We start from the raw sequence: 27,906 nt of genomic DNA, 5'->3' as shown, positions 1-27,906 counted from the left end.
ATAATAATAATAATTCCTTGCATTTATTATAGCGCTTTTCCAGTGCTCAAAGCGCTTTACAGATACACATAACTTTTTTTATATACATGCAATGGTCACTGTGTACCCACAGGAGGAAGGAGGAAGTTCAGGTGAAGTGTCTTGCCCAAGGACACAACGGCTTTACAGACACGGGTTTCAGATGATCATTGCACAGCGCACTGCCCCACACCGTCCATCTTCACGCCTCGAGGTCATCGAGGCGCTTTTACAAGTACACATTGATATCATACATGTACTGTGGACAATACCCACAGGAGCAAATCCAGGTGAAGTGTCTTGCCCAAGGACACAACGGCCTGACGCAGTGGCGGCAGGAGCGGGTTTCGAACCGGAGTTCCCCAGCACCCCCTTGATCTGATGATCAGATGCACAGACCACTGCGCCACCCGTCCCACAAATGCCTTTCTAACAAACCTGTAAATGTCTGAATTGAATCAAGTGTGTGCATGAATGCAGATGTTTTTAAGTAAAGGGCTTTCTTGTATTTATATGTGATTGATGAGAAGAGCTGTCTTTTACTATTACTGCTGGACAACAGCTTGTTGTAGCTGGTTGGTGTAGTTTCTTGATGAAATGCTTGTAATTCATTTCCTCCACAGGTATGACTGGAAGTTCACAGGCCCATTATTGAGTTAGGTGTTCATCCTCAAATTCAGGGGAGATAATACAGACCTACTTATTTCCATGATGAACTGTTTAGCCTTAAACGCATCATATGTAAATCAGTCCTGTTATCTAAAGTGATAAAGTGTGATATCTGACAAGTTATCTGTTCAGGACATGTTGATATTTAGATTTCTGTCATACTTACAAGATTATAGAATGAAAATAAAGAACAAATACCTGAAAAGTGTTCAAAAGTATTTTATGACACAGGTATTGTGTGATATACTGGATAGTAGTGATGTTATGTATTGCGCCGAGGCTTCGGAGCGTGTGTCGAGGAATCCCCGAAGCTTTTTGTGAAGCATGTACCGAGGCTCGTATCGTTTTGGGCCAGTGACGTCATCGATGACAAACGAAGCCTCGCTGCCTGTCGATACCACGTGACTGCTTCAGGAAGCGATTCAGATCAGTTGAACCGTTGAACCACAACGCTCATAATACCCATGGATGTATAATAAGAACCATATTACCCCTCCTGTACCCGGCGGGCCTGGGGACACGATGGAATCAAGAGAGCTCAGACCCTCACTCATATAGAGGTCGGAACATGTCATAAGTATAAATAGATACAAGCATAAATACATGTAGGAATAAAAACATCAATAAATACAGGAATACATATGTTCTAGTGTTTTCAGGGAGCCTTAATGTGTGAGCTGTGGCTCAGCTGGAAAGCAGTTGACTCCTGACCGCAGGGTCCCTGGTTCAACGACTGAACAATATGTATTTGTTGTTGTTTATAAAAGCTACAGCTAAATGAGATAATGTAGTTAATAAATGTATTCTTTGATATAGTTTAGCCCAGGCTACAACATGGTTACGTTTACGAATATTATTAAGGAATATAAATCCCTCTTTGCAATGTTTACCAGCGTCCTTAGGCTTTTCAATCACAATCATTAAACTGGAATAAATACAATATTGTTAACATGAAAATATGATTTAATGTTCGTTGTTTAGAGTTATTCTAAGGCTTTACTCATTGGGGACTCGGTATGAGATAGAGCACACTGTCGAGATCATAGATATATATAAACACTAGATGGCTCATGGGAGATTTTCCAGCGTAGCTGACCGGCCGCCATCTTGCTACAGTTAACAGTTACTCTGATTCGCGTTATGGTAGCTGTTGTAAGGTGAGTGATCTGCACAAAAATACTCTTAACTCTCTGAAATCTTGACTGATTTACAAACGGTTTGGTTTATTATAAACATGATTAGCATGGCTATGATACAGGATGCTTGGACATGTTGAAATTGCAGCTTTTCTTTGTGTATGTGGTTGTATTTATTAGCTGGCTAATAACAAGAGGCTGTCAGTGAGACCTAGTATTACAAAGTTGACCCAGCAACTTTACACCAGTGGGAGAGGCAGCACTGCTCTTTCTTTTCAACACAACTTAAGTTACACATGATTTCTTCCAAGTGGTTTGGCTTGTTAAAAACATCTTGCATTATGATACAGAAATTTGCTGGCTTTGTGTTTACAGAAGTACCTGACTATGCCGGACTTTTGTGCAGCCTACGGATGCTCTAATCACCGCAGTCTGGAAACAAGAACCCGTGGGATCACCTTTCACGTGTAAGATATGACAATATTATGACTAAAATTAGGATAATCGTTAATTACTTAGTGGATGTATGTACATTACAAGTCCTGCTACACAGGATCAGTGGGGCTATGTGAGATAATAGTATTGCAAGATTGTTGTTGACCCAGCCTCTTTAGAATATGTTGTTACCATTTCTTTACACAATTATTTAATGTTTCTATTGGACACCTTTTTTATTACTCTTAGTGTGGTTGTCTTATTCTTAAAGTAGGCTATACATACATGCATACATACCAAAAATATGATAATTTCGGTGTGTATTTTTGTCCTACCCTTAATGTTAAAGGAAAGAAGGGAGGAACATATTGACACATGTTGACAATTTATATATCTGGCTACCTTTCTCATGTTTTTAAGGTTTCCCAAAACCAAAGAGAGGAGGAGGCAGTGGGAACTCGCCCTAAGAAGGGACGGTTTTGTTTCCTGTGACAGGACACTGCTCTGCAGTGAGCACTTCAGGAGTGAGGAATTTGACCGGACAGGGCAGACTGTCCGGCTTAAAGATGGTGTTGTGCCAACAATATTCAACTTCCCAGCTCATCTTCAAAGGGTATGTCTATCATTGGCCAACAACAATTCAAGGTGTATAAGATTGATATATAAATATGTGATTAAATGTCACACTTTAGTTTTTCTTTCTGCAAGTTTAGGAATAAATAATGTGTTGTGTATTACAGCACATTTTAAACACTCAACATGTCTTTAATGTTTATTTTAGCCGGAAGCAACAAGAAGCACAACCACTTCAAGAAGAGCGGAAGATGAACCTCAGCCTAATGTTGTGAGTATTCTGAATGTGGCCAAGACCAGAGAGATGGTCATTGATTTCAGGAGGGTGAGGACGTCTCCCCTGTGCATTCTGGGAGAGGATGTGGCTGTTGTGGAGGACTACAAATACCTGGGAGTGCACTTAGACAATGGGCTGAACTGGAGGATCAACACTGACGCTGTGCACAAGAAGGGATATTATGAATATATTAATTTCCATATTACTATTATTTATATATTCGTATATTTTGATATTTATATATTAATGGCGAATCGCTACCACTAGGAGCATATATCGCCACCTACTATGTATTTATTAAATCTTCATGTTCCATGAGACGCAGCACTATGTTCCCCACATATGTTTATGTTTGCTCAGTCTAATAAACCCATAACATGGTTGTGAAAGAATACCAAAGCTGAGGCTGGACGATGATTGATTGTTGGTGTGCCATGTGTCACCGTGTGTCTTATTGGTTTTGTGTTATACTGTATTTTATTGTGTGCAGCTGGTCCTTATCTCCAAGACACATTTAAAACAAATAACCTTGAAGTCCCATCTCTCCCCACCTGCTCCTGCTTCCTACACCACACCACACCACACCAAGTTGTTCTTCTTAATAATAAAAATACATTTATTTTGGGGGGCCGCCTTTCATAACACCCAAGGACACATAGGATAGTTTATGTTTAAATTGTTCCCTATATTGCATAGGAGCAATATAGGAAACAATTTAAACAGTGGATTTTGTGATATATCAGCCGGGGTGAGACAAGACAAATCACAAATGGACTACAGAAGGACACAAAAGGACACATGGTACAGTTTATATTATTCTTGGTCTTTTTTCAATAACATATTTCAAAGGTTCTGGATTTGTTTACAAATCTAGAAACTAAATACAAAACTAGGATGATATGAAGATCTCATGTCAAAAATAATTAGATAAATTAGACAGAACTGGCCTGTCTGTGATCACATTTGATGTTGGTTTGGTTCTTCTGATAAAGGTGTGAATATCTAAATAATATACCAACATATGCTATTGTCATTAGTTGTGTCCCTGTTATAAGGCATTGCTAAATTAACAACTCTTGGCTTACAGAGTGGTAACATGAGACCGATTTTTATATATAAAATATAAATGTATTTTAATTTTATAATTTATTTTAAATATTAACAATATAATAAAATAAATGGAAATATATACACCGGCAAATATTTAATATAAATACCTTGTGTGTGTGTGTATAGCTAGTGCTTTATCTGATTAATGTTATTTTCATATGAAAGTCCATGATTATAAGTATGCAGTATCATAACTACATCTTTGATGTTTATAAAAAACCAAACCGTTTGAAAATTGAGCAAGCTATGGTTATTTAAATAGTAAACCATAATGTTATGAATGAGAGAACTCATAGTAGCCCCTGTAGCAAGATGGCGGCCAAGTGGCAACGTCGGTCTCCATTGGCCAGCAGCGCGGGTGAGTCATCTAGTGTTTATATATATCTATGGTCGAGATGTGCAACCTGCCTGTTTTACACACTTTGACCAGCAGGGGGTTTGTGTTCAGATGAAGCCCGTGATGAAGCCTCATGAGATGAACCCTTTTGCGAACCAATTGGCTGGAAAGCTTCATAAGGCTTACAAATCATCCAGACGACCTTTCTTAATATCTCGGGAATCATTCAAAGGCTTCAAAGCCACTTAGTTTAGAGTGGCAGGATGTCATTGTTGTTGTTGTCTTTAGACTGAATACCACGAGCATTCCAGGTGGTAAACTCATAGTGGACTGAAGAGTGTATCAAGGCAATGTAATTACATTTGCACATGTTTCATCATAACTTGAACTGATACTAGTTCTGATGATTCCCATCACTAATGCCTGTTGCGCCATGTGTGATGGTGACTCAGTCCTTGGAAATATAGCAGACAACATGAATACTCTCCGCGAGGGGGCGAAGGCTGGGAACAATAAAAACCTGCCGCTGTGAAAAGTAGAGACGAAGGTCACACGTTGTTTATAGCGATAAAAGAGGGGGGGGGGGGGGGCAGGAGAGAGATCCCTGACATCACTCACTCTGACAAGATACTCAGCACTGATGCGGCTTTCACACCAGCGCTTTTCAGTTTCTAGCTCCGAGCGGGAGCTTTTCTGGTTCAGCTCCGGTTTCCCTTTTCAGCTCCCGCTCTGTGCACACCGCCCACTGGCGCCCCAGAGCTGCGTCATGACGTCACCGTTTACATCGCTGATTTGCCCCCCAACGGCAGCTCACAACAACAACAACAACTGCGTCGGGTCGATGCTCGTGTTGCTTTTAATCACACAAAGCCAGAATAAATTGAATAACGACTTCTCCAACCTTATACTTTGCTCCAGAGTGCTGTGGTTCATTGTTTATTAATGTGTTTCTGCAGCATTTACCGACCGCTGCAGTGCTGCTCTTCCACGGGAGTGTATTCTCCCGTTAGCTCACACTGCAGCGGCCGCTCTAAAGTATTCACTGTCCGACTCACACAAGCAGCTGATGCATATCCCCAGCTCCCCTTAGCCTAAGTGAATGTGTGTCAGTCTGAATTGACACTGTTTGGTATAACAACGCTGTTATGAAATTTTCTCTGGTATAAAACGGGTGATGTTGGCATAGCAACCGAAGCTAAACTGACTACTTGCATCCGATAGCTGCAATAATACAAAACAACACGTCTGCCTCTCTCCACAATGATCGATAACAGTGAACGGATGGTCAAAGTAAGGCACAAATCAACAGAATCACACGGAGCCTGGTTAGTGTTGCCTGTGTGTTTATAGGCACTACTGCTTGCAGGCAGGCATAACAGTCGACCCATGGGAGGTGGGTTTAGTTTCCTGCACGCCTCGACGTAAGAGAGACGTAAGCGACGTCACCTCTTAGCTCCAAAGCTCTTGCCTCTGGACCGACAATTTTTTGGAGCTGGAAATGAAGCGGATTCCGGAGCTAAGAGCCGGCGCAGCTCCGGTGTGAACAGGAAAACCCGGCGCTTTTCAGGCTCTAGCTCCGAGCCGGAGCTGAAAAGGCGCTGGGGTGAAAGGGGCATGAGTGTGTCCGCGAGGAATGGTAGACATCCCTCAAATACAATTGAATAAACGAACAGGGGGAAGACCAAGATGCAGCACTGCAAATGTCTTCCACCGTCATTCCTCCGTGCAAAGCCGGCGTAGAGGATGAAATTCCTCTGGTGGAGAGCCCACATATCATTTTGCATTATTCTACCTTTAGTAATAAACAGGTAATAACATGGATTTTAATGTATTATCTATTTGTTAGAGTAGACATTTTGATGAAATAGCAAAGGACCTCAAATGTGTAACAAATCAGTGAATCTCAAGGACAGAGCTCTCAAAGTGAGGTGGGTGGCTCTTAAAAGAGCCTTTGTGTGTTTCAGTCAGATGAGTTTATCCCCCGAAGCCGTACAGGGTGCGGCCCTGCCTCTTCAGCGCGTACACCACATCCATGGCGGTCACCGTCTTCCTCTTGGCGTGCTCGGTGTAGGTGACGGCATCACGGATCACGTTCTCCAGGAACACCTTCAGCACACCGCGGGTCTCCTCGTAGATCAGACCGGAGATACGCTTCACTCCGCCGCGGCGAGCCAGGCGGCGGATGGCGGGCTTGGTGATGCCCTGGATGTTATCACGGAGCACTTTGCGGTGGCGCTTAGCGCCTCCTTTGCCGAGTCCCTTTCCGCCCTTTCCTCTTCCAGACATAATTGCAGAGTTATGATGTACTCACTATGGATATCGACCATATTTAAAGCTGATATGCGGACGTAGTTGAAGACACCCTGGTTAATTCTAGCCCGCCAGTTTGTTCCGTTCCTTTGTTCCCTCTCTGCTGTTCTTTTCACACACCGTGAGCCGATGCGTTTCCGGTTACGAAAACCATCCTTCAAAATAAAAACCAGCAAATGGTTTCACAACTTCACATTTTGATACAAGCAATACAATCATCTAATAATGTCATCTGTATCTCATTTATTTAGTGCGTGTATTACACCATTTTAACCTCCAACATTGCATTGTGTAGGCCTGATGCCAACCAACTGCTAATTAGATTTTTAAATAATTATTTCACATTTAAATGTAATGTTTACATAAACTTATATATTAAGATATAGTTAGAAATTGTATATGTATCTTAAAGCTAGTGACATTGTATTATTAAAACTGGTGTCATGTTTCTCAAATACTTCCTCAGAGACCGAGTTAGGGTGTGTAGTTTTGTAAAATATTATAGCAACTCAAAGATATTGTTAGGACATGTCAAACTTTCAGAGCAATTGAAAGTACATTTCTTATAAATGTTGTCGTGACCACAAAATACAAGTGGTGGTCTATATAGTGAACATCTGGCCGCTGATTGGTCAGGTCGAGTGGTACTACCATCGACCAATCAGAGAAGCGTTAGTCCATTCCCTGTGTCAAGTACAATAGACCTCACATAATTAAATCATCGAATAACATATACTATAAAATAGATCTGACTATACACATATACTCAAACAATATAGTGTATTCTTAGAGAAATATTTAAAATAAAGTATACTTTAAAGGATCAAAGTGAAGCACACTATAAGATAGTTTAGCATGCTGAAGTGACAAAACAAATGAACAATGTGACCATTAAAGTATATCCAATATAATTGTATTTATTTATTAAACATACAAAATAAAGTAAAATAATTAATTTATTATCAAAACCAGGAGCTAATCCGATCTCCTCAAGTAAAAGTGAATTAATGTGTAATAATATAGTCACAATTATATGTAGCATTAAGTAAGTTTCGATGTACATTTATATGAAGTTGTATAGGCCTACAAAATATGTACATAGGGTTTATACCATAGACTGTATATATAAATGGACGTAGGGTCCGTGACGTCACCCATAGGATTCTGCAGAGTTGCCGTGAAGCCCTTAGTAGGCGGAGTCGGCCACTAACGGCTCGACAGCGACGTCAGAGTCTAACTCCCGCCTTCTCCCGCCTGCTCCAAATAAGGGCAAAGAGGCGGTGCTGAGGCGGAGCCGAGGTTGGACAGGGCGGGACCTGCTGCCACCGAGCGTGACGTTCCAGACCTAGCTCAGGCTAAGAAGCTAAGCTAACATGCTCTATTCAGTATTAAGCTAACAACCTATGCTAACAACCCAGCTTGAGGTCACTGCTCCTCGTTCCCGGCATATTCTGAAGGTAAGATACCCTGTAACTTTACAAAACGTGTTCTTTTGATTTAAATGTTCTTGAACCTACACTATACAATTGTTTTTTAAGTGCTTCACCGTTTTTCAAATATAAATGTCATTTGTAACTAAACTTTGTAAACTAGCAGAGATATGGCCAGTGTTGCGTGAATTAAATGTGATTAATGAAATATGACTGTAGAAAAAGAAAGGTGCTTTTATATTGATTAAACCATTTTTATTTATTTCAGCATTAAGAAAAATGAAGATGGCAACCTCCTCCATGCCAAACTGCACAACCTGTAAGTTGATGGTCCTGGCTTACTTTACATGACTTCAGATGGTTGACATTACACACAAACATACTATACATATACATGTGTGCACAATTGTAGATAAACAGCACACAGTATATAAATATATATATATATAAACTGTGTGCTGTTAATCTGTTTTTTGAGGTTTTGCTCTCTTGTTACTTTTAACCATACAGGTGTGATTTCATAGTTATTTTGCATGTTATTGTCAAAGGAACAAAATGAGAAACCCTTTATAATTGATTTGATATTCCTCATGATCTGAAGCATTTGTTGCTCTCATTTATTTTCCTCCCATAGTGACTGTATGGATAATCGGAGACAGCTATGTCCGGCGTGGAGCCCAGAGAGCTACAGAGACCATCGGCAGCAACCTTGGCCTCGACCTGAGGGTGTGCTGGTTCGGTTGGGGTGGACTGCGCTGGAGAGGTGTCCTCCCTTTCTTTTCCTACTCCCTGCGAGGAAGAGCAGTCCCGGATGTCCTCCTCATCCACTGTGGCGGCAATGACTTGGGGGATGTGCCCAGTGTTCAGTTGCTGAACCAGATGAAGGAGGACCTGCACCAGCTTCACCATCGGCACCCTGGCTTGAAGATCATGCTCTCCCAGAGGCGCCGGTGGAGGGCTGGTGCAAATCCTGTCAAAATGGACAAGGCCCGGAAGTTTGTTAACAGTCTTATGGCTACTTTTGTTCATAGCCTAAATGGTGCCATTGTTGACCACTCCAACATTAGACATGACAGTCCTGGGCTGTTTTTGCGAGATGGAGTTAATTTCACCCCTAGGGGAAATGATATTTTTTGTAAAGTCACTAGCCACTTGCCTGAAAGACCACCTCCAAAGACTGTGAACTGCTAAAATGTCAGTATCACTGTTTTTGGATTTGGCCTTTAGAGTATGTATTCTAAGGCCCTTGCTAAGCCCAGACTGTCATGGCTAATGTTGAGTTAGATATTACATCTGTAGCCATAACACTGTTAACATGGCTGCTCTTCCTCTTCCCCACATCCCACCCCCCCCTCTTCCCCCAATGGACTCTGCAGCTCTCCAGGCCCACGCTGGGCATGGCTGTCTGTCAAACCTTTTATTTTGTATTTGTTATGATGTTTTTTGTTATTTTATTTGTTAAAATAATTATGTATTTATGTAAATATTGAAAATAAATTACATTAATATTTTCACTTCTTTTGTCTACTGCTTACTGAACATGTTAGCTATCACATCCAAATGGGACTATCAAATGAAAGGATAAGCTTACCATACAATACAGAAAACATTACACATTAAGGCTCAAATCTTTTCCCAAGCCGGAGCAGTCTGAAAAGAGTCCCAAGTTTAAAAACACAACATCTTGACAATGAATACTACGCTGTCATTTGTCAGTGACAATGCAAACAACAAGAAGGTCTCCCCTAGTCCCATGTATGTTGGCATCAATGTCATAAGCATACCATAGAATGTAATTATGAAGTGCAATACCCACAATCCCTACAGGGTCGTACCGTCACAGAAGATAATACCTTTTAGAGAGTTTCTAAATTGTTCAGTATGCAGATAAATATTTGTTTTACAATAGAACATTTTTTCTCTATAAATGTTCCCACATGTTGTGAGCATCTACTTTAAATCTTTTGTCAACAAATAAAAAACATCTTAATTTCCTTTAGGACAACATTTTGTTCATAACACCACTACATTAACAATAAGCATAGGAAAATGATAACTGTCAACATTTAAGATTGTGCTTTTACTCTTTATTTAATCAGATCTATTTACATTGAAAATGTGATAAATACACAAGCCACATTGAAAGTTACATCTTGCATTTTATGAAAAGTAAAGGTTTCGAATCATTGTATGACTTAAAGGGATAGTGGAAATCCGCGAATTTTGGGTTTAACTTATGTATTTTTATTAAAAATAAGCATAATAAACCATTTTTTTTATTTCATGCGCCTAGTTTCATTTTATTTTCAATTGTACTGCTCCCGACCACGCCCTCTCAATGAAACGAAATACTTCGGGAATCTTCGGGTGATGACGAAAACAAAGGAAGACGGGCACAAACATTGGACGAGGCACGAGTATTTTATTATGTTTTCTGGCTGATTTAATGCATCATTAGCCTGTACCATTGTGTACAACGCCATTTATTGCCTGTCGATTAGGCGACCGGAGGCCTCGTCATCCGATAATCCGGTACACAGTGTCGAATGTGTACACTGATCATCATATAGACATGATAGACTAACAGTACTGTGAGTACAGCCTACACTTGACAGGCAGCCTGGCTAGCCTAGGATTAGGACCATACTACGTCAAAAGACCGATTGGCTCTAGCTGTATATCATGCTAGTATACAATTCATTTAAATGTATTCATGTAATTAATGCCCATAAGGCTATTACATATACAATAATAAATGTGACAAGATAATTTATGTGAACCTGACCCTGGTATGTTATGAAATGTACCCTACATGCAGTCATCCTCGCGCATAGCCATAGGCCTACAGTGCATGCATGCCAACTTTTGCAATATATAATATAGCGCCTAGCGTGAGCTATGCTTAGGGACCTACCAGTCAAGATTATTTGTGCGTAGGGGTGCATCATCTGGCGCCTGGTCCTGGTCATCCTCGCCATTGCCCATGCCGTGAACTAACTCCATCACCTCGGGCTCGAACAAATAAGGACGTAATGGTCCATCGTCTGGCTCAATATTCTCACCATCGTCGCTTACTGAACCGGATTCAGATTCAGTTCCTAAAACTATATTTTCGCAGGAAAGCCGAGAGGATGTTTCTGACTCGCTATCATCACTGGATACCTCGTACAGTCCTTCTTCTTTGTCTGGTATATTTGCCCTTCCACGTTCATTCTGCATAGACGCCATGGTTTGTTATCGTTTCGTCTTCCTGAGTTTTCCTCACTTCCGGTTTGGCTGAATCGATCATTTCGTTTCTAAAAAAGTTCGGGGAAGCTGCAATAAAGTGCTTCTAACATGCGTAAGGCAATTATTATATTTTTTTAATCAGGTGTGATTGTTTTGGTACGTAATTATGCTTGTATATAAGTTAAAACGAAACTATTTGGGGTTCAATTTCCACTATCCCTTTAAGTACACTACAAAATAAATTAAAGATGTGCAACAACTGTATCAGTAATTAAAATGATATAACTTATGCACAGGCTTGGGAGGGCTGCCAAAAACACAACCAGTAACTTCATGTGAGTATCAAGATATAAAAGTAATGTAACCTGATGACTTTCTTTTTGTTTTGGATTACCTCAATATCAAATGTAATGCAAATAAACACAGGAGAGAAGAAATATGAATATGATTTTTTTACTTAAAATGTATAATATAATACCATAAAGCAGATTCAGGCAGTAGGTGTAGAGATTCACAATGAAAGTATTAGCCTCCAGAGAAGAGGTACCATTTGATCATTTTACAACAACCACTATCTGCTCTTTTTAGGTTTTGAATAAGATTGTAATCCTGAGTTTCCCTATTATTAAAAAAAGTAAAACTAATCCGATTACATCTCTTCCTATGTAACTAAGGATTACACTTTCATTTTTTTCTATACGATCTTGATTCGTGTTCGATGTAATCCATTACTATCTAAGCCAATACAAGTCATCACTTTTGGAAAATTGTCTCAAGTTATAAATGATGCCTTCAATCTCTTTCACGTGGAGAAGACATCCCATTGGCCGAGGCGTTGCAACTTCCCTCAAGCGTCCTACATGAAAGAAAGATCACATGTTAGAAATGTGTGCACAAACTATTCAGTATGACTCGTCTTGGTTTAAAGCCCAAGTGTGAGAGTGAACAGAGGCGGAGTCTGTTTGTTGGCTGCTGCTGCCCAAACCAACATCCTCCTCACAAGCATTGACTGTTGAAATGTCATTATGCTCCACATGTGGAACAACAAAGGCTTCTTCAGGCATGCCTTGTATCATAATGATATTGCTCTGATCAGCAGCAAGACTGTTTTCACCACTACCATGGTCGACATCTGCAACCTCCTCATTGCTGTTAACAGTCGAACTAGGACTGTCACTGACCTCGTCATTGCTACTCACCTGCTTCTCCTTCCAGGCTGTTGTTCTTTGGTGAAATAGAAAATGGTGGGCACTGCAGTGTTTTTCAGGCATCTCCTTCCCTAATAAAAATAATAAACAAAAACACATAAAATAACTTTTTGAGGTCTGTAGATATTCAACTTTCTTTTGAATAATGTTGTTTTAAATGTAAGAGTGCATTATAAAAGACAATAGAGGGCCAACATGTTAACTATGCAGTTAATCCATTCAACAATTACGTGTTTCCAAGATTCAGATTCAAAGGATTTATGTCATAGCACATAGGCTACAGTGTGGGAATGGCAATGAAAATCATCTGTCCCGAGCTCCTCCAACAATGCAACATAGTTATATAAGACATAAAACAATAAAAGAAATTCAAAATTAAATTAAGAATAATAAATTAGTGCAGGCAGAAATCTATATACACGTAAATATAATAAGACATATGCAAGAACAGAATGTAAAGATAAATATTGTATAGTAAAATTAAATCATTTTTTTTTTTACAGTGATAGCTGTTAAGATAAATAAGTTATAAGATGACAACAGATGAATGAATGTTGCTATTAAAATAATGTAAAAAAAAGGTAATATAATTCATCTGGTTTTAACATAGAGTATGTGGGGGAAATGGCAATTCTCTATCTATGATAAAGAGTCTTTGCATACATTGAAGAGAAATGTGATGGTTTGCAAAAAAATCGATTTCTATGTTTCTTTACTTAACTGGCAAAATCTTAATTTGGCCTTTAATCAAAAGAACATTACTCATCACTGATGTGCAAGCTGTGCCATAACAATTATTTAGCATTGTATGATGTATTTAATTAGTAACAACAATTTACACTCACAAATGGAACCAAGTTATTTTGTTTTTAAAAAGGATCTGTACCCATGAGTCCGTGCTGAAGGGATGACTCTCAAAGTGTGCACTGCACAGGCGAGAAGAAACGTTGGGGGACCATGTATTCCTCCGGATGTTCAGCACCCACTGGTCCAGCCTGTCTGGATCACCGAAAGGAAACCTTTATTCAAAAATACAGGAAAACCGACCCAAAGACAACAGGAGGGTTAATGCCATATTCACTTAGTAACGCATGAACAACTTTTACAAATATTTCTATATAGTCTGTGTTGGTAAATGTAATCTAGGTTGCACATTTCCTGCTGAAATACATGCATGGGCCTACCAAGTTACTGCGTGGCACTTTGGTTTTGATAAAACAGTGTAGTTCCACTATATAAACGTTACATTCATAATCAAACGAGATAATATGCAAGATAAATAGCTATTTGTTGTTATTCTTAATGCTTGTCATTCACACGTTAATAAAATAAAATAAGTACCGATACATAGCAGAACAATTGTGGCGATGTTCAGCTTAATAAGCCTTGTTCAACATCATTTCTTTAGCTAATACTATAGCGGGCTGCAGGCGAACCAAGTCCGCGTTTCGCTGCATTCCTTGATCTCCAGTTATAACGCCGGGCTCCGCCGCTGGCCGAAGCTAACGGAGCCGCAAAGGGCTAGCTACGGCTCCGGTTAGCTTCGGCGGCCACCATTGGGTCGCCTTTTAACATTTACTCCCATTTAGCATTATGGGCGTCATAGCCATAGACTATAAAAGTCTTACCCAAGGCTGAATCATAAACTAAACTGTATATATATATATACACATGCATAAAGGGTTACGTCCTTAGCTAGCTACATAACAAGCTAAGCTAACAAGCACACAAACACCTGCTAACGGGGTTAACATGTATAATATTATCATTTTACTCACCGAAAAAAGCTGTGAGTAGACTTCTTGGAAGTTCTGTTAGTACATTCAAGCGCACAGCACGACATCTTAATTGTCTGGTATATCACCCACGAACACGGCTAAAGCTAAAGGGTCAAGTACAGTACTATGACTAACTAACGTTGTAGCCTCTATGGTTGTAGCCTAGCAGAGTGGACAAGTTGCTGTTAGCTGACAGTGAGGCACGTATCTGTCAATCAAAGTGACCACGCCCTAATGTATGCACAAACTTTAAGACCTAATATAAATAAAAGGGTCGCGTTAGAAAACAATTCACTCACAGATCCATAATCATGAAGGTGGAATCTAACTATATCGATAATAAAATGTATGGAGCCAGGGACAGAAACATGTTTTTTTCCGCTGTAAAGTTGGGCATTTTAACATGGGGGTCTATGGAAATTGCTCCTTTCTGCAGCCATCGCCTATCGGCCAATATATGAACTGCAGTGTGTGGCACTTCCGTATTGGCTTCCCGGCTCTTCCCCAGAGTTTGCCGCTTGGTTTATACACTATCAAGGATATGGGAACATATGTATGTTGTGAGTGACTGTCAGAGGAGCCTTCTGTGAAGTAAATGTCTACTAATATAGCAACATAATAAAATGTCTTCTGGTTTTTGCAAATAAATATGCAGCAGATGGAAACAAACTTTATGCAAAATTATAATATTAAAACAGGAGAAGTGCTCTTTTGGTTTATGTGGGTGGCTCTTAAAAGAGCCTTTTGGAGATGAAGGAGAGGATCTGTTTACTTCCTCGATGATTTCCTGGCTGGTGCCTTCTTCGCTGCCTTGACAGCTGGTTTAACCGCCTTCTTCACAGCTTTCTTGGGGGTTACTGTCTTCTTGGGGGTTACTGCCTTCTTGGGTGCTGCCTTCTTGGCCGCCACCTTCTTCTTCGGGCTCTTAGTGATCTTCTTCACGGGGGTTTTCTTGGCAGCAGTAGCAGGCTTCTTCGCTACCTTCTTGGGAGTTACTGCCTTCTTGGCTGCTGGCTTCTTAGCGGCGGGTTTCTTAGCGGCGGGTTTCTTCGCTGCTGCTGCCGGCTTCTTGGCTTTGGCTGCGGGCTTCTTCGCTGCCTTCTTGGGCTTCTCGGCGGCCTTAGCTGCCTTGAAGGAGCCGCTGGCTCCGGTTCCCTTGACCTGCACCAGGGCTCCATTCTCGAGTAACCTCTTCACGGCGCGTTTAATGTGAGCGGTGTGTTCGTAGCCCTGAGCGGCCAGCGCCTTCTTCAGAGCCTGGTAAGAGATCCCTTTACGGTCCTTGGAGGCGGTGACCTCTTTCAAGATCAGCTCAGAGGCTCCGGGACCAACCTTCTTGGCCGGCTTGGCTGCCTTCTTCTTCGGGGACTTGGCTGGTGCCTTTGCCGGTGCCTTGGCTGATGCCTTTGCTGGTGCCTTTGCCGGGGGAGCGGCGGCGGCGGCGGCGACGACGACGACGGCGACTTCAGCGGGAGCTTGTTCTGCGGCCATGATGCTGTCGGGAGGATTCTCGGTCTGATGAGAGGAGAGAGAAATCCCAGCGAAGAGAGGAACTTAAACACACCATGAGAACCGTAGAGACTCAACTCAGTGGCTCACGCAGGAGCTGCAGAAAAACTGTGCCACTTTGTGCTTTCTCTTCAGCTAAAACTGTACAAAATACACATTTAGAGAACGAGTTGAATTTCAAAAGTTAATCGAATTGATAGCGGATTACTTAATCTACATATAGAAACCAAATAAAGCTTTAAATATTGTTGTGTTTTAATTGGGAAGCCTTTAAACCTCCTAAAACTACTGCCGTGAGAAGGACTAATCTGCGACTTTTTCCTATAAATGATCTCCTGAACAACTTAAAATGCTTCATATTCTCAATAAAACTAGTAATATAGTTAGGCGAGATGTTGTTTTAAAGACTCAAGGTGAAAAAAGGCAGTAGTTGTAAACAATTCTTTGTTAAACGGAGGTAATTCTGCTGTCTGCAAACACACTCCCATCAGGACAGGCCCTGGCTGTGTTCTAAATACAGTCTTTGGTACCCAACAGTGAGAGACCTTCATTTAGCACAGCTGTTCTCATGTACATCACAATACAACTATATTTATATAGTAGTATGATTTATAATAACAATCTGAAATGTGTTAGACAGATTATATATCTAACCCTGTAATGACAGAAAGGCTCTCATGCAGACACGCACTCCCTCTGGTAGTATATGAACTCCCTTTAACTGTCAAACTTGTTTGTTTTTTTAGTACTTTATGCAATCATGAAATCAAATGAATAATATCCATTAAACCTGTTTGTGTTATACTGTGATCAGAATAATTACATTCAAGGAGATTTAGAAACGTATGACCCTTGTTTGATATCATTTGATTAGTACAAGTTATTTATTCGCCAAATTGCTACCCTCTTATTGCTATTGTGTTTTTACATGATTTGATTTTGATATACTTTATTAATCCCTCGTGGGGAAATTGTTTCTCTGCATTTGACCCATCCTAGTGTTAGGAGCAGTGTGCTGCCATTATGTACGGCGCCCGGGGAGCAGTGTGGGTAACGGTGCCTTGCTCAGGGACACCTCGGTAGCACCTCGCCACCACCACATTTAAGATACTTCTGACCATAACTGTCATAAAATGCTTTGAATAAGCGATATAGTCTGAGGTATTGTTCTAATTTGTCAAGAGATGTGCTATTTTTTGTATAATTTATTTAATGAGAAAATGCAAATGTCTCTGTTTTGTGGTGAATAAAGATTATCCTAGATGCTAAATTCCACTATCCCTTATTTCTTGTTTCTTTTTTACTGATGTGCAAAAAAATATAACGGATACATCGCCTTTTTTAAGAACCAATCTCATGGAAAATGAGCATTATGAGTTGGGCAACAACCTCAACAACTGCAGTTCAGACAGATAAAAAAAAGAGGTGAGTATACAGTAAGTATAAAATCACACATCATAATAATAATAATAATAATAATAATAATACATTTTATTTTTAAGTGCCTTTCATGCCGCCCAAGGACACCGTACAATTTGTTAAAAGAAAAGAAACCGCTAATAGGCAACAGAACACGATAAAAACACAGACAGGAAGTCATGGATGAGACAGTCACGTGGACACAAATGAAACATATAATGGGGGGCAATACAACGAGTAGCAGATTTGAACAGGTGGGTTTTTGATTGGGATTTGAACATGGTGGTTGTGTCTGACTGTCGGATGTGCGGGGGGAGGGAGTTCCAGAGTCTGGGAGCAGTGCAGCTAAAAGCCCGAGCCCCCGTGGTGACGAGGCGTGGGGTGGGGACGGTCAGCAGACCAGCAGAGGGGGGGTGTACTCCTGAAGAAGGTCAGCCAGATGGGGGGGGCAGGTTATGTAGGGCTTTGTAAGTGAGCAGTAGGTTTTTGAAGTTGATACGGGATTGAACCGGGAGCCGGTGGAGCTGGATGGGGGCGATGTGTTCGGAGGCCTTGGTGCCGGTGATGATCCGGGCTGCGGGGTTCTGGATGCTTTGTAGTTTATTGATGAGCTCGGTGGGAATGCCTGAGAGGATGGCGTTACAGTAGTCGATGCGGGACGTGACAAATGCATTGACCAGTGTTTGATTGAGAAAGGGATGGGCGGAGTCTGGAGATGTTGCGGACGTGAAGAAGGCAGTCCGGGTGATCTTATCTGTGGGAGGTGAGAATGAGAGGGAGCTGTCCAGGATGACACCAAGGCTCATTCTGTGTTTTGTTGTTTGTTTCGTCAACTGTTTCCTCACGCAAAGCCTGTAAAGAGGAACCATGTGTTGAAACACTGAATTCCTGCAAACATCACTCTGTATTATGCCATTCCATATTTGGTATGTCCCAATACAGTTTATGTCGAATGCAGGATGCCATCCGGTCAGTTTTGCAATTTGTTACAGAAAGAGTAGACATACGTGTTGAGCGGTTCCTTTAAAATATTGCATTTCAGGTTCTTAATATTAAGAAGATAAGATAATGTTTGTGTTGCAGCAGCATAAAAGACATGGCATTGTACAAAAACAATTAAAAGACAAGAACTAAACAAGAAAGTAGAACATGTACAGCAAAGAAATAATCTACATAACACAAATGTCTTTACTTTTTGTGTTAAGTTTAATTTATTTAAGGGAAATCAATTAAGTTGCATTTGGCAGACAAGACAAAACAAGAAGCCAAATGTAGAAACCCAACATTACCTTGATAAAATACAAACAAAATGTAAGGAATTATAAATGTGTTCAGCTTAATTTTCAGCATTGACACAAAACAACCAATTTAAGGACTAATTAGAAACGAAACAAACATGTAGTTGCTATCCTGGCTCCAAAATGGTGGAATGAGCTCCCCATTGAAATCAGGACCGCAGAAAGCTTACACACCTTCCGGCACAGACTGAAAACTCATCTCTTTCGACTCCACTTAGAGCGATAGAATGACTAACAAAGAACTACTAACAGAGCACTTATATACTAATAAAGGACTGGCTCCTCTAAAGCCAGTTGAGCAGCACTTGAAACGATTGGCTCTTTGAAACCTGATGTTCTTATATGATTCTGTTTTCCTCAAGGTTGTGTCTTCCTGGTCGAATGTACTTATTGTAAGTCGCTTTGGATAAAAGCGTCAGCTAAATGTAATGCAATGTAATGTAGTTTGTATTTGTGTTCGGTTTATCATGGGACCTTGTCGATATAATTACTGTTAGAAAAACAACTATTAATCACAAAATGCTTCACTAGATATAGCTAAACCCTCCCAAAAAGCCTATACATATTATTCAGGTGGATTCCTAATACACAAATACATGTCACTGTTTTATAGGTTCATATAAAAGCATATACAAATGTGTTTGCTGACTTAAATGTTAAATTACATTCTCTTTTGTTCAAACTGCTTATAGCGTATACTTCATGGTGACATTAAGGCCATAACGTGTCGGACAATCACGAGGAGAAAATGCTTCTCTTCTAAAATAAGCCACAAGCCAAACATTTTTTCTTTTTTAAAACACTGAACAAAGATATGAACACAACACTTTTGTTTTTGCCACCATTTCTCATCAAAGCTCTAAAACATTTCTATGTACACAACATTACTCTCAAATATTGTTCACAAATGTTTCTTACTTATTTGTGATAGTAAGCGCTTCTCCCTTGCCGAAAAAAAGTCATCCTTCACAAGTGTGATATTTCACAGAATGATTATTGCACAGGTGCGCCGATACTCACAATAAAAGGCCACTTTAAAATGTGCAGTTTTATCTTGAAAAGAGACATGTCAGGGTTCCCCACATGTAGACTTTACCTGGGCGGGCCGGCCAGGTATATCAACGGCCACCCAGGTATATCAACGGCCACCCAGGTATATCAACGGCCACCCAGGTATATCAACGGCCACCCAGGTATATCAACGGCCACCCAGGTATATCAACGGCCACCCAGGTATATCAACGACCACCCAGGTATATCAACGGCCACCCAGGTATATCAACGGCCACCCAGGTATATCAACGACCACCCAAGTATATTTCGCGACCCATTTCGTTTTTTTTTTGTAATTGCCTTTTTTATTCGTCCGCGACCACGACGCCATCTGTGATCAATTAACTTGTGGACAATGATCCCTCACTCTACGCCTCCTGTACCCAGTCCCGGACTGGCCATCGGGAGGACCGGGAGGTTTCCAGGTGGCCTGGCCTGTTAAGTGGCCTGTCTCACACAGGGGGACTGGCTGTCTACATGATGTGGTCTGCCTCACACAGGGGGACTGGCTGTCTACATGATGTGGTCTGTCTCACAGGGGGACTGGCTGTCTACATGATGTGGTCTGCCTCACAGGGGGCCTGGCTGTCTACATGATGTGGTCTGCCTCACAGGGGGACTGGCTGTCTACATGATGTGGTCTGCCTCACAGGGGGACTGGCTGTCTACATGATGTGGTCTGCCTCACAGGGGGACTGGCTGTCTACATGACGTGGTCTGCCTCACACAGGGGGACTGGCTGTCTACATGATGTGGTCTGTCTCACAGGGGGACTGGCTGTCTACATGATGTGGTCTGCCTCACAGGGGGCCTGGCTGTCTACATGATGTGGTCTGCCTCACACAGGGGGACTGGCTGTCTACATGATGTGGTCTGCCTCACACAGGGGGACTGGCTGTCTACATGATGTGGTCTGCCTCACAGGGGGCCTGGCTGTCTACATGATGTGGTCTGCCTCACACAGGGGGACTGGCTGTCTACATGATGTGGTCTGCCTCACAGGGGGACTGGCTGTCTACATGATGTGGTCTGCCTCACAGGGGGACTGGCTGTCTACATGACGTGGTCTGCCTCACACAGGGGGACTGGCTGTCTACATGATGTGGCCTGCCTCACACAGGGGGACTGGCTGTCTACATGATGTGGTCTGCCTCACACAGGGGGGCTAGCTGTCTACATGATGTGGTCTGTCTCACAGGGGGACTGGCTGTCTACATGATGTGGTCTGTCTCACAGGGGGACTGGCTGTCTACATGATGTGGTCTGTCTCACAGGGGGACTGGCTGTCTACATGATGTGGTCTGTCTCACAGGGGGACTGGCTGTCTACATGATGTGGTCTGTCTCACAGGGGGACTGGCTGTCCACATGATGTGGCCTGCCGACATGGCCACTGTACAGATCATAAATCAAAGCCCTTGATTGGGAATTCAGTGTTTCCTCTCTCTACACTGCAGCTGCTGAGCACATGAAGATAAAGCCTTGAAACTTGAAAGTGAAGATAAAGCCTAAACCAATCGTTATTGTGATATAATCATGTATATATACACGACGAATAAATAGTATATTTCACACACCGACCATCATTGTATGTTGACGCATTACTGTTCTGTAATTTCACATTCCATTTTTGTATCCATTGGTTAAAAAATAACGATACATAATTAGCCATATTTAGAGACAAATAACCCATTTCTTACCAAATAAAGCTTTAACAATAAACACTGTAAACATACACAATGGAGCACATCGACAGAAACTAGACGCAACTAGAAAACCTCTCCCACACGGACAACACACTGCACAGGCCACAGCAGAAGGACGTTTGTGTTCGATCAAACTACTAAAAACATTCAATTATGTCTGAACGAGGCTATGGAGGAATTTGTCTTGTACGACCCAATCTGTGCTAATCTAGAATGAGTGGAAGAGGGACGGATAGAGATATGTAAATAGATTGGAATGGACTTCCAAATAAAAATGATTTGACATTACATTTGTTAGACGCTTTTATCCAAAGCGACTTACACACATTCAGCACTGAGGACAATCCCCACAGGAGCACTTTGGGGTGAAGCGTCTCAGGGACACAACGACATGCTGACTGCAGTGGGACTCGAACTTGCTACCCCCTGATTCGAAGTTCAGCGCACCACCCCCTGAGTCACAGCCTCCCATCTTGAAAATAACTAAGGATTTTAAATATAGCTATATTACATAGACCTATCATTTAATGGCAGTGCCATCACTTCTCAATAACTCAATGATAACTGAGGAAACTAATTGATATCTGTAGATCAGTGAATCCTTCTGGGACGGGGTTCACGGAATATGACTCAAAATGTAAAACACGTATTGACAGAATGTATGTTTCTTATCACTTCTCAATAAGTCATTATTCTACGGTCTTCAATAACTACTCTGATCATCTTATAGTTAAATCATCTCTATCCTCTGGACCTTCCAGAGGCTTCTGGAAGCTTAACACGCTGCGTTTCAAAGATACACATGTATTAACCAAGCTAAATCTGAAGATACAAAAACCAATAGCTTTTATAAATAGACTGGAATGGACTTCCAAATAAAATTATTTTAAATATTGTGGATATATTACATATATAAAGACCTATCATTTAATGACTGTACCGAAGTTTTAAAAATGTAAAGTCAGCAGTCAATCTGAGCGATGTGATGAGGCTCATCTCAGTTTACAGACCGGCAGTCAGAGCTATGGTCTCTAGTACCTCATTCACACCAACGCAACTCCGGTTCAAGCTCCGTGCTAGAGCTTTTCAGGTTCAGAACCGGTTCTTCGGTTTAGCTCCGGCTCTTTTCACACCGCCCAGAGTCCGACTGGTGCTGCGTCATCGTTTGCGTCATGACGTAACCGTTTGCGTGCCTGCTTCATAAAGCCAAACCTGCGGAAACCCCTCACAGCTGACACCGACAACAACAACAATGGCCGATTGTGCTCCAGCTTCCTCTGCACCTCTTCGGAAGACCAGATTCCCAGCAGGTAGCCGGTCTCTTCAGTGGACCACTGCTGCTGGTTAAGTTTCTCCATCGTTGTGTGCAAGCTGGATAAAACGCGGGCTTGTTGTTGTTGTTGTTCAGGAGTTGATGCCGGCCCTGCCCCCGCCTCGACGTAAGCGTGACGTATGCAGTGCTTTTGCTCTGGTCGCACAATTTTTTGGTGCTTGAAACGAACCGGATTCCGGAGCTAAGAGGCGGCTCCACTGCGGTGTGAACAGGAAAACCTGGTGCTTTTTCACTCTTACTATGTTCTTTTGGATTTATGTTATTCATTTATCTATTATGTGTATTTTTAATGTAGTCTTTGTTTATGTCAATTATGTATTGTTCAAATCATTTAAAATAAAGTATTCAAAAAATAAGCAAAGGAGGTGCTTTCAAGTGAAGACATTGGGATTTAAAGAAAGTGCATGTGTGGATAATATCTTGTCTAATAGAGGAACATAATTGACCATGTTTTGTAGTTAGTGATTTTGTGGAATGAATTACTGAGAAAGATTGAAAACACGATGGAGAACTTCAAGTGTTCGAGCTTATCCACCAATTTCATGGGAAAGTTCCTAATTAAAATGTTTTAAACACTTTTCTTTGTTGTTACATGTTGCTGCATAATATGTGCGGCTACCTTAGATAATATTGGTGAGGTAAATAACATGTGGTATGAAGACCTTCAATAACACATGGGAGCAGTATGTTGTTTCATGTCGTTATGCATTTTTGTGAATGAATAAGAAATGGCGCTCCGCATATGATATATTGTTGTAGATAAAGGGTACCCGCCTATGCTGAATTGCCTCTGAAAAGACTCTGCAGAACACGACATGGCCAAAAGACCGAGACCAAATGAAATGTGTGCTCCTGTGCAGCATGTTGGGCATAAAAACACCCGTGTGTCACATTCCTCATGATCACACTGCAGGGCTTCAACACCGAGTCTCCCTTCAAGCCGAGCCACCGTTGTAAGCTTGTCCTGTACGTATTCCATCTTGTATTAGTAAAATAATCAACCTTTTCGTGCTTCGCAGACGTAATATGCATGTAACAATGTTTGTGTGTTGATAATTTTGACTTTTTGAGACTTTCTGGTGCGTTTTCCTCGTCCCCGCTACTCGATGAAACCATGGCGGTCGCCATCTTTCACTTCTGTTGACAATATGCAGCTACCCAATTGGTGTAGCACGATCACGTGACGAACCGTAGCACTACTTTGGACCAAGATATGATTACGCTTTGAAGGGACTAGTTCAGCCAATAATTACGTGCCTAGAAGAATTGGCAGGAATTTTAGCAACGAACTTTTTTTTGGTAGATAAGCATGACTCGTTCTTTTTTATGAACTAAAGATTGTGTAGTTCCACTTCTGTGGAGCGGGATGAAACGATAACAGGGTTCACCTTATGGCCTAATAGTTAGCATGTTTTGACATCACAGAATTGGTTGAGCACTTGTGAGAGTTAATATATTTCTGATGCAAAGTTAAACAGGACAGAATAATCTCTTTTAGTTGGAAGTGGGTGGCTCTTAAAAGAGCCTTTGGGGTGTTGGTAGAAGCGAGTTCAGGGTGCTCACTTCTTGGCGGGCTTCTCAGTCTTCTTGGGCAGCAGCACAGCCTGGATGTTGGGCAGCACGCCTCCCTGAGCGATGGTCACTCCTCCCAGCAGCTTGTTCAGCTCCTCGTCGTTGCGGACGGCGAGCTGCAGATGGCGGGGGATGATGCGGGACTTCTTGTTGTCCCGGGCGGCGTTTCCAGCCAGCTCCAGGATCTCAGCGGTCAGGTACTCCAGCACAGCGGCCAGGTACACCGGGGCTCCGGCACCGACACGATGGGCGTAGTTACCCTTCCTCAGATGCCTGTGGACACGGCCGACGGGGAACTGGAGCCCGGCCCGGGATGAGCGGGTCTTGGCCTTCGCTCTGGCTTTTCCTCCGGTCTTTCCTCGTCCTGACATTTTCAGTTTAGTTTAACAGAAAACAATAACTCCTATCTGCAAGAGGTGGTTTATATAGCAACGGTCTGGCCGCTGATTGGTCATGTATAGCGGTACGATCATCGACCAATCAGAGAAGCGTTAGTCACTTCACTGAAATAGTGCTATTAACATATACTAAAACAACTTAGAGTGTATTATTAGAGAAACATTATAAAACAAAGTATACTTTAAAGGATACAAGTGATGCACACTAGTAGATAATTTGGCATGCTTGTATAACAAAAAAAAAACAATTTGGGATCATTATATAGGCTTAAGTACATAAGTATATCCAATCTAATTTAATTATCATCACATAGAAATGAAAGCTAATGTTTTTGGAACATATATATAAATAGTTATTCATTGGGATAAACCATATATTTATGGCAGAGCACTTATATACTAATAAAGGACTGGCTTCTCTAAAGCCAGTTGAGTAGCACTTGAAATGCTTGGCTCTATGAAACCTGATGTACTTTATGATTCTGTTTTCCTCAAGGTTGTGTCTTCCTGGTCGAATGTACTTATTGTAAGTCGCTTTGGATAAAAGCGTCAGCTAAATGCAATGCAATGTAATGTAATAATGTAATATATATATATATATATATATACACAATCAAAACCAGAAGCTAATCTGAACTCGGAAATGTAATTTGCATTAATTTGTAATAATATGAAGTCACAATTATATGAAGAATTGAATCAATTTCGATCCAGAGCACATGTATTATAATAAAATGGTATTATACTTTAATTATAAAAAGTACACAAAAGTAACGTGCTATACTATAATATGATTCTTATTCAACAAAGTACATTTGTTTATTGTACTCCTATACTTGTGGGTTTTATATGATATTGTTTCAGTAACCTTATCATTTTCTTTGAGACGGATTGAAGTTGAATTTGAATTGTGATAACATGGCAGTAAAGGTTACAGCAGCATCAGGGTGTGCAGGCATCAAACAGTTGGAATAAAGTATAGAAATAATGAAGCAAATACAAATATCTACAGTAGAAAATACATATTGACAAATGATTCTAAAATGTGTATGTAGTGGATGGATTAAACTGTTTACATATAGTTGACATATATGCATAGTTTATAAAGTACAGATAATATGCGAGTCAGCTGAGGGGTTGCTGCTGTTCTCATGTCCTTGTGAGGAGAGCTGGAGCGGTCTGTCGGAGAAGGAGCCCCGTAAGTCAATACAGACACAATATAATACAATATGTTATTATGTACTTTTAAACAATGCATGTATGCAAGGGATATTATTTTATAATCTTGAGTTGCATTCGTACACCATTAAGTATATGGGGACAGTTGTCTTGGTATGTTTAGGTGGCTTTAAAGGAGCCTTTTGTAGGGGGAGTAGAAGCTAATATCGCAACCTAATAGCATGTATTGTAAAAGGAAAGAGTACGATCTGAATGATGTAGCATACCAGCTAACAAGTCATAGTTATAGTAGTTAATTCAGTTCTAATCAAATAGATATAAACACAATGTGCTCTAGTGTTACACATATGTAGTATGTAAATGTATATTAGTGTAAAATTATACTATTAAAACAGGAGAGTGCTCTTTTGGTTTATGTGGGTGGCTCTTAAAAGAGCCTTTTGGAGATGAAGTAGAGGATCTGTTTACTTCCTCGATGATTTCCTGGCTGGTGCCTTCTTCGCTGCTTTGACAGCTGGTTTAACCGCCTTCTTCACAGCTTTCTTGGGGGTCGCTGCCTTCTTGGGTGCTGCCTTCTTCGGGCTCTTAGTAGTGATCTTCTTCACGGGGGTTTTCTTGGCAGCAGTAGCACGCTTCTTCGGTGCCTTCTTGGGAGTTACTGCCTTCTTAGCTGCTGGCTTCTTACCGGCGGGTTTCTTCGCTGCTGCTGCTGCTGCTGCTGCTGCTGCCGCTACTGCCGGCTTCTTGGGCTTCTCTGCGGCCTTGAAGGAGCCGCTGGCTCCGGTTCCCTTGACCTGCACCAGGACTCCACTCTCTAGTAACTTCTTCACGGCGCGTTTAATGTGAACGGTCGTATGTGAGAGGTCGTAGCCCTGAGCGGCCAGAGCCTTCTTCACCGCGATGTAAGAGATCCCTTTACGGTCCTTGGAGGCGGTGACCGCCTTCAAGATGAGCTCAGCGGCTCCGGGACCAACCTTCTTGGCCGGCTTGGCTGCCTTCTTCTTCGGGGACTTGGCCGGTGCCTTTGCCGGAGCGGCGGCGGCGACGACAACGGCGACTTCAGTGGGAGCTTCTTCTGCGGCCATGATGCTGTCGGGAGGATTCTCGGTGTGATGAGAGGAGAGAGAAATCCCAGCGAAGAGAGGAACTTAAACACACCATGAGAACCGTAGAGACTCAACTCAGTGGCTCACGCAGGAGCTGCAGAAAAACTGTGCCACTTTGTGCTTTCTCTTCAGCTAAAACTGTACAAAATACACATTTAAAGAACGAGATGAATTTCAAAGGTTAATCGAATTGATAGCGGATTACTTAATCTTCATATAGAAGCGAAATACAGCTTTAAATATTGTTGTGTTTTCATTGGGAAGGCTTTAAAACTCCTAAAACTACTGCCGTGAGAAGGACTAATCTGCGACTTTTCTCTGTAATCTCTCTCTTAAAGAATTTAAAATACATTATAATCCCCCTAAAACTAGTAACGTGGTGAAATTACATGTTGGATTAAAGACTCAACGTATAAAAAGTCCAAATGTGTCAACACCTTTTGGTTAAACAGAGGTAATTCTGCTGTCTGCAAACACACTCCCATCAGGACAGGCCCTGGCTGTGTTCTAAATACAGTCTTTGTCACCCAACAGTGAGAGACCTTCATTTAGCACAGCTGTTCTCATGTACATCAACTGTATCCTCCTGGGACCCGAGGGAAAACAGTGTCTTCCAATTTCTTTTTTTATGTGATTTACTTCCTATTTAGGGTTAACAACACATCTTGCAATTTAGACTTTTTTTTATTTTATTTTTAAAATGTTACAGTCTGTCCACTGTAGAGGACGTCGGGACCATATTAGTTTGAAAAGACAGCCACAATTAACAGATGGACTATGTAGCTGCTTCTTTGCCATCTGGTAAATCACAGAATCTGCAGGTGC

The 27,906-nt window shown here is 41.4% G+C and overlaps 5 protein-coding genes and 2 long non-coding RNA genes across 7 annotated transcripts in view; 2 read left to right on the top strand and 5 right to left on the bottom strand.

Moving 5' to 3' along the window:
* The window catches only part of LOC117442153 (uncharacterized), a 47,656-nt gene that overhangs the window by 9,987 nt on the left and 9,763 nt on the right, over nt 1–27,906 (top strand). The window lies entirely within an intron of this gene.
* Nucleotides 1,754–3,278, top strand: LOC139433383 (uncharacterized). The gene is made up of 4 exons (XR_011642877.1): nt 1,754–1,844; nt 2,199–2,290; nt 2,679–2,871; nt 3,040–3,278. It is a non-coding gene; the product is annotated as an uncharacterized lncRNA (long non-coding RNA).
* LOC117442185 (histone H4) lies at nt 6,512–6,845 on the bottom strand. The gene has a single exon (XM_034078186.2). It carries the CDS (start codon nt 6,839–6,841, stop codon nt 6,530–6,532), a length of 312 nt encoding a protein of 103 aa, XP_033934077.1. The 5' UTR covers nt 6,842–6,845; the 3' UTR covers nt 6,512–6,529.
* Nucleotides 12,104–13,831, bottom strand: LOC139433382 (uncharacterized). Its single transcript, XR_011642876.1, has 3 exons — nt 13,618–13,831; nt 12,723–12,802; nt 12,104–12,379 (listed from the first exon to the last, which is right to left on the bottom strand). It is a non-coding gene; the product is annotated as an uncharacterized lncRNA (long non-coding RNA).
* LOC117442121 (histone H1-like) lies at nt 15,221–16,514 on the bottom strand. The gene has a single exon (XM_034078126.2). It carries the CDS (start codon nt 15,998–16,000, stop codon nt 15,278–15,280), a length of 723 nt encoding a protein of 240 aa, XP_033934017.1. The 5' UTR covers nt 16,001–16,514; the 3' UTR covers nt 15,221–15,277.
* LOC117442152 (histone H2A-like) lies at nt 24,386–24,774 on the bottom strand. Its single transcript, XM_034078155.2, has one exon. It carries the CDS (start codon nt 24,767–24,769, stop codon nt 24,386–24,388), a length of 384 nt encoding a protein of 127 aa, XP_033934046.1. The 5' UTR covers nt 24,770–24,774.
* LOC117442137 (histone H1-like) lies at nt 25,598–27,290 on the bottom strand. Its single transcript, XM_034078141.2, has one exon. It carries the CDS (start codon nt 27,058–27,060, stop codon nt 26,440–26,442), a length of 621 nt encoding a protein of 206 aa, XP_033934032.1. The 5' UTR covers nt 27,061–27,290; the 3' UTR covers nt 25,598–26,439.

Source organism: Pseudochaenichthys georgianus, unplaced genomic scaffold (genome assembly GCF_902827115.2).
Source record: "Pseudochaenichthys georgianus unplaced genomic scaffold, fPseGeo1.2 scaffold_308_arrow_ctg1, whole genome shotgun sequence".
NCBI lineage: Eukaryota > Metazoa > Chordata > Actinopteri > Perciformes > Channichthyidae > Pseudochaenichthys > Pseudochaenichthys georgianus.
This window is presented reverse-complemented; position numbering and strand designations above follow the sequence as displayed.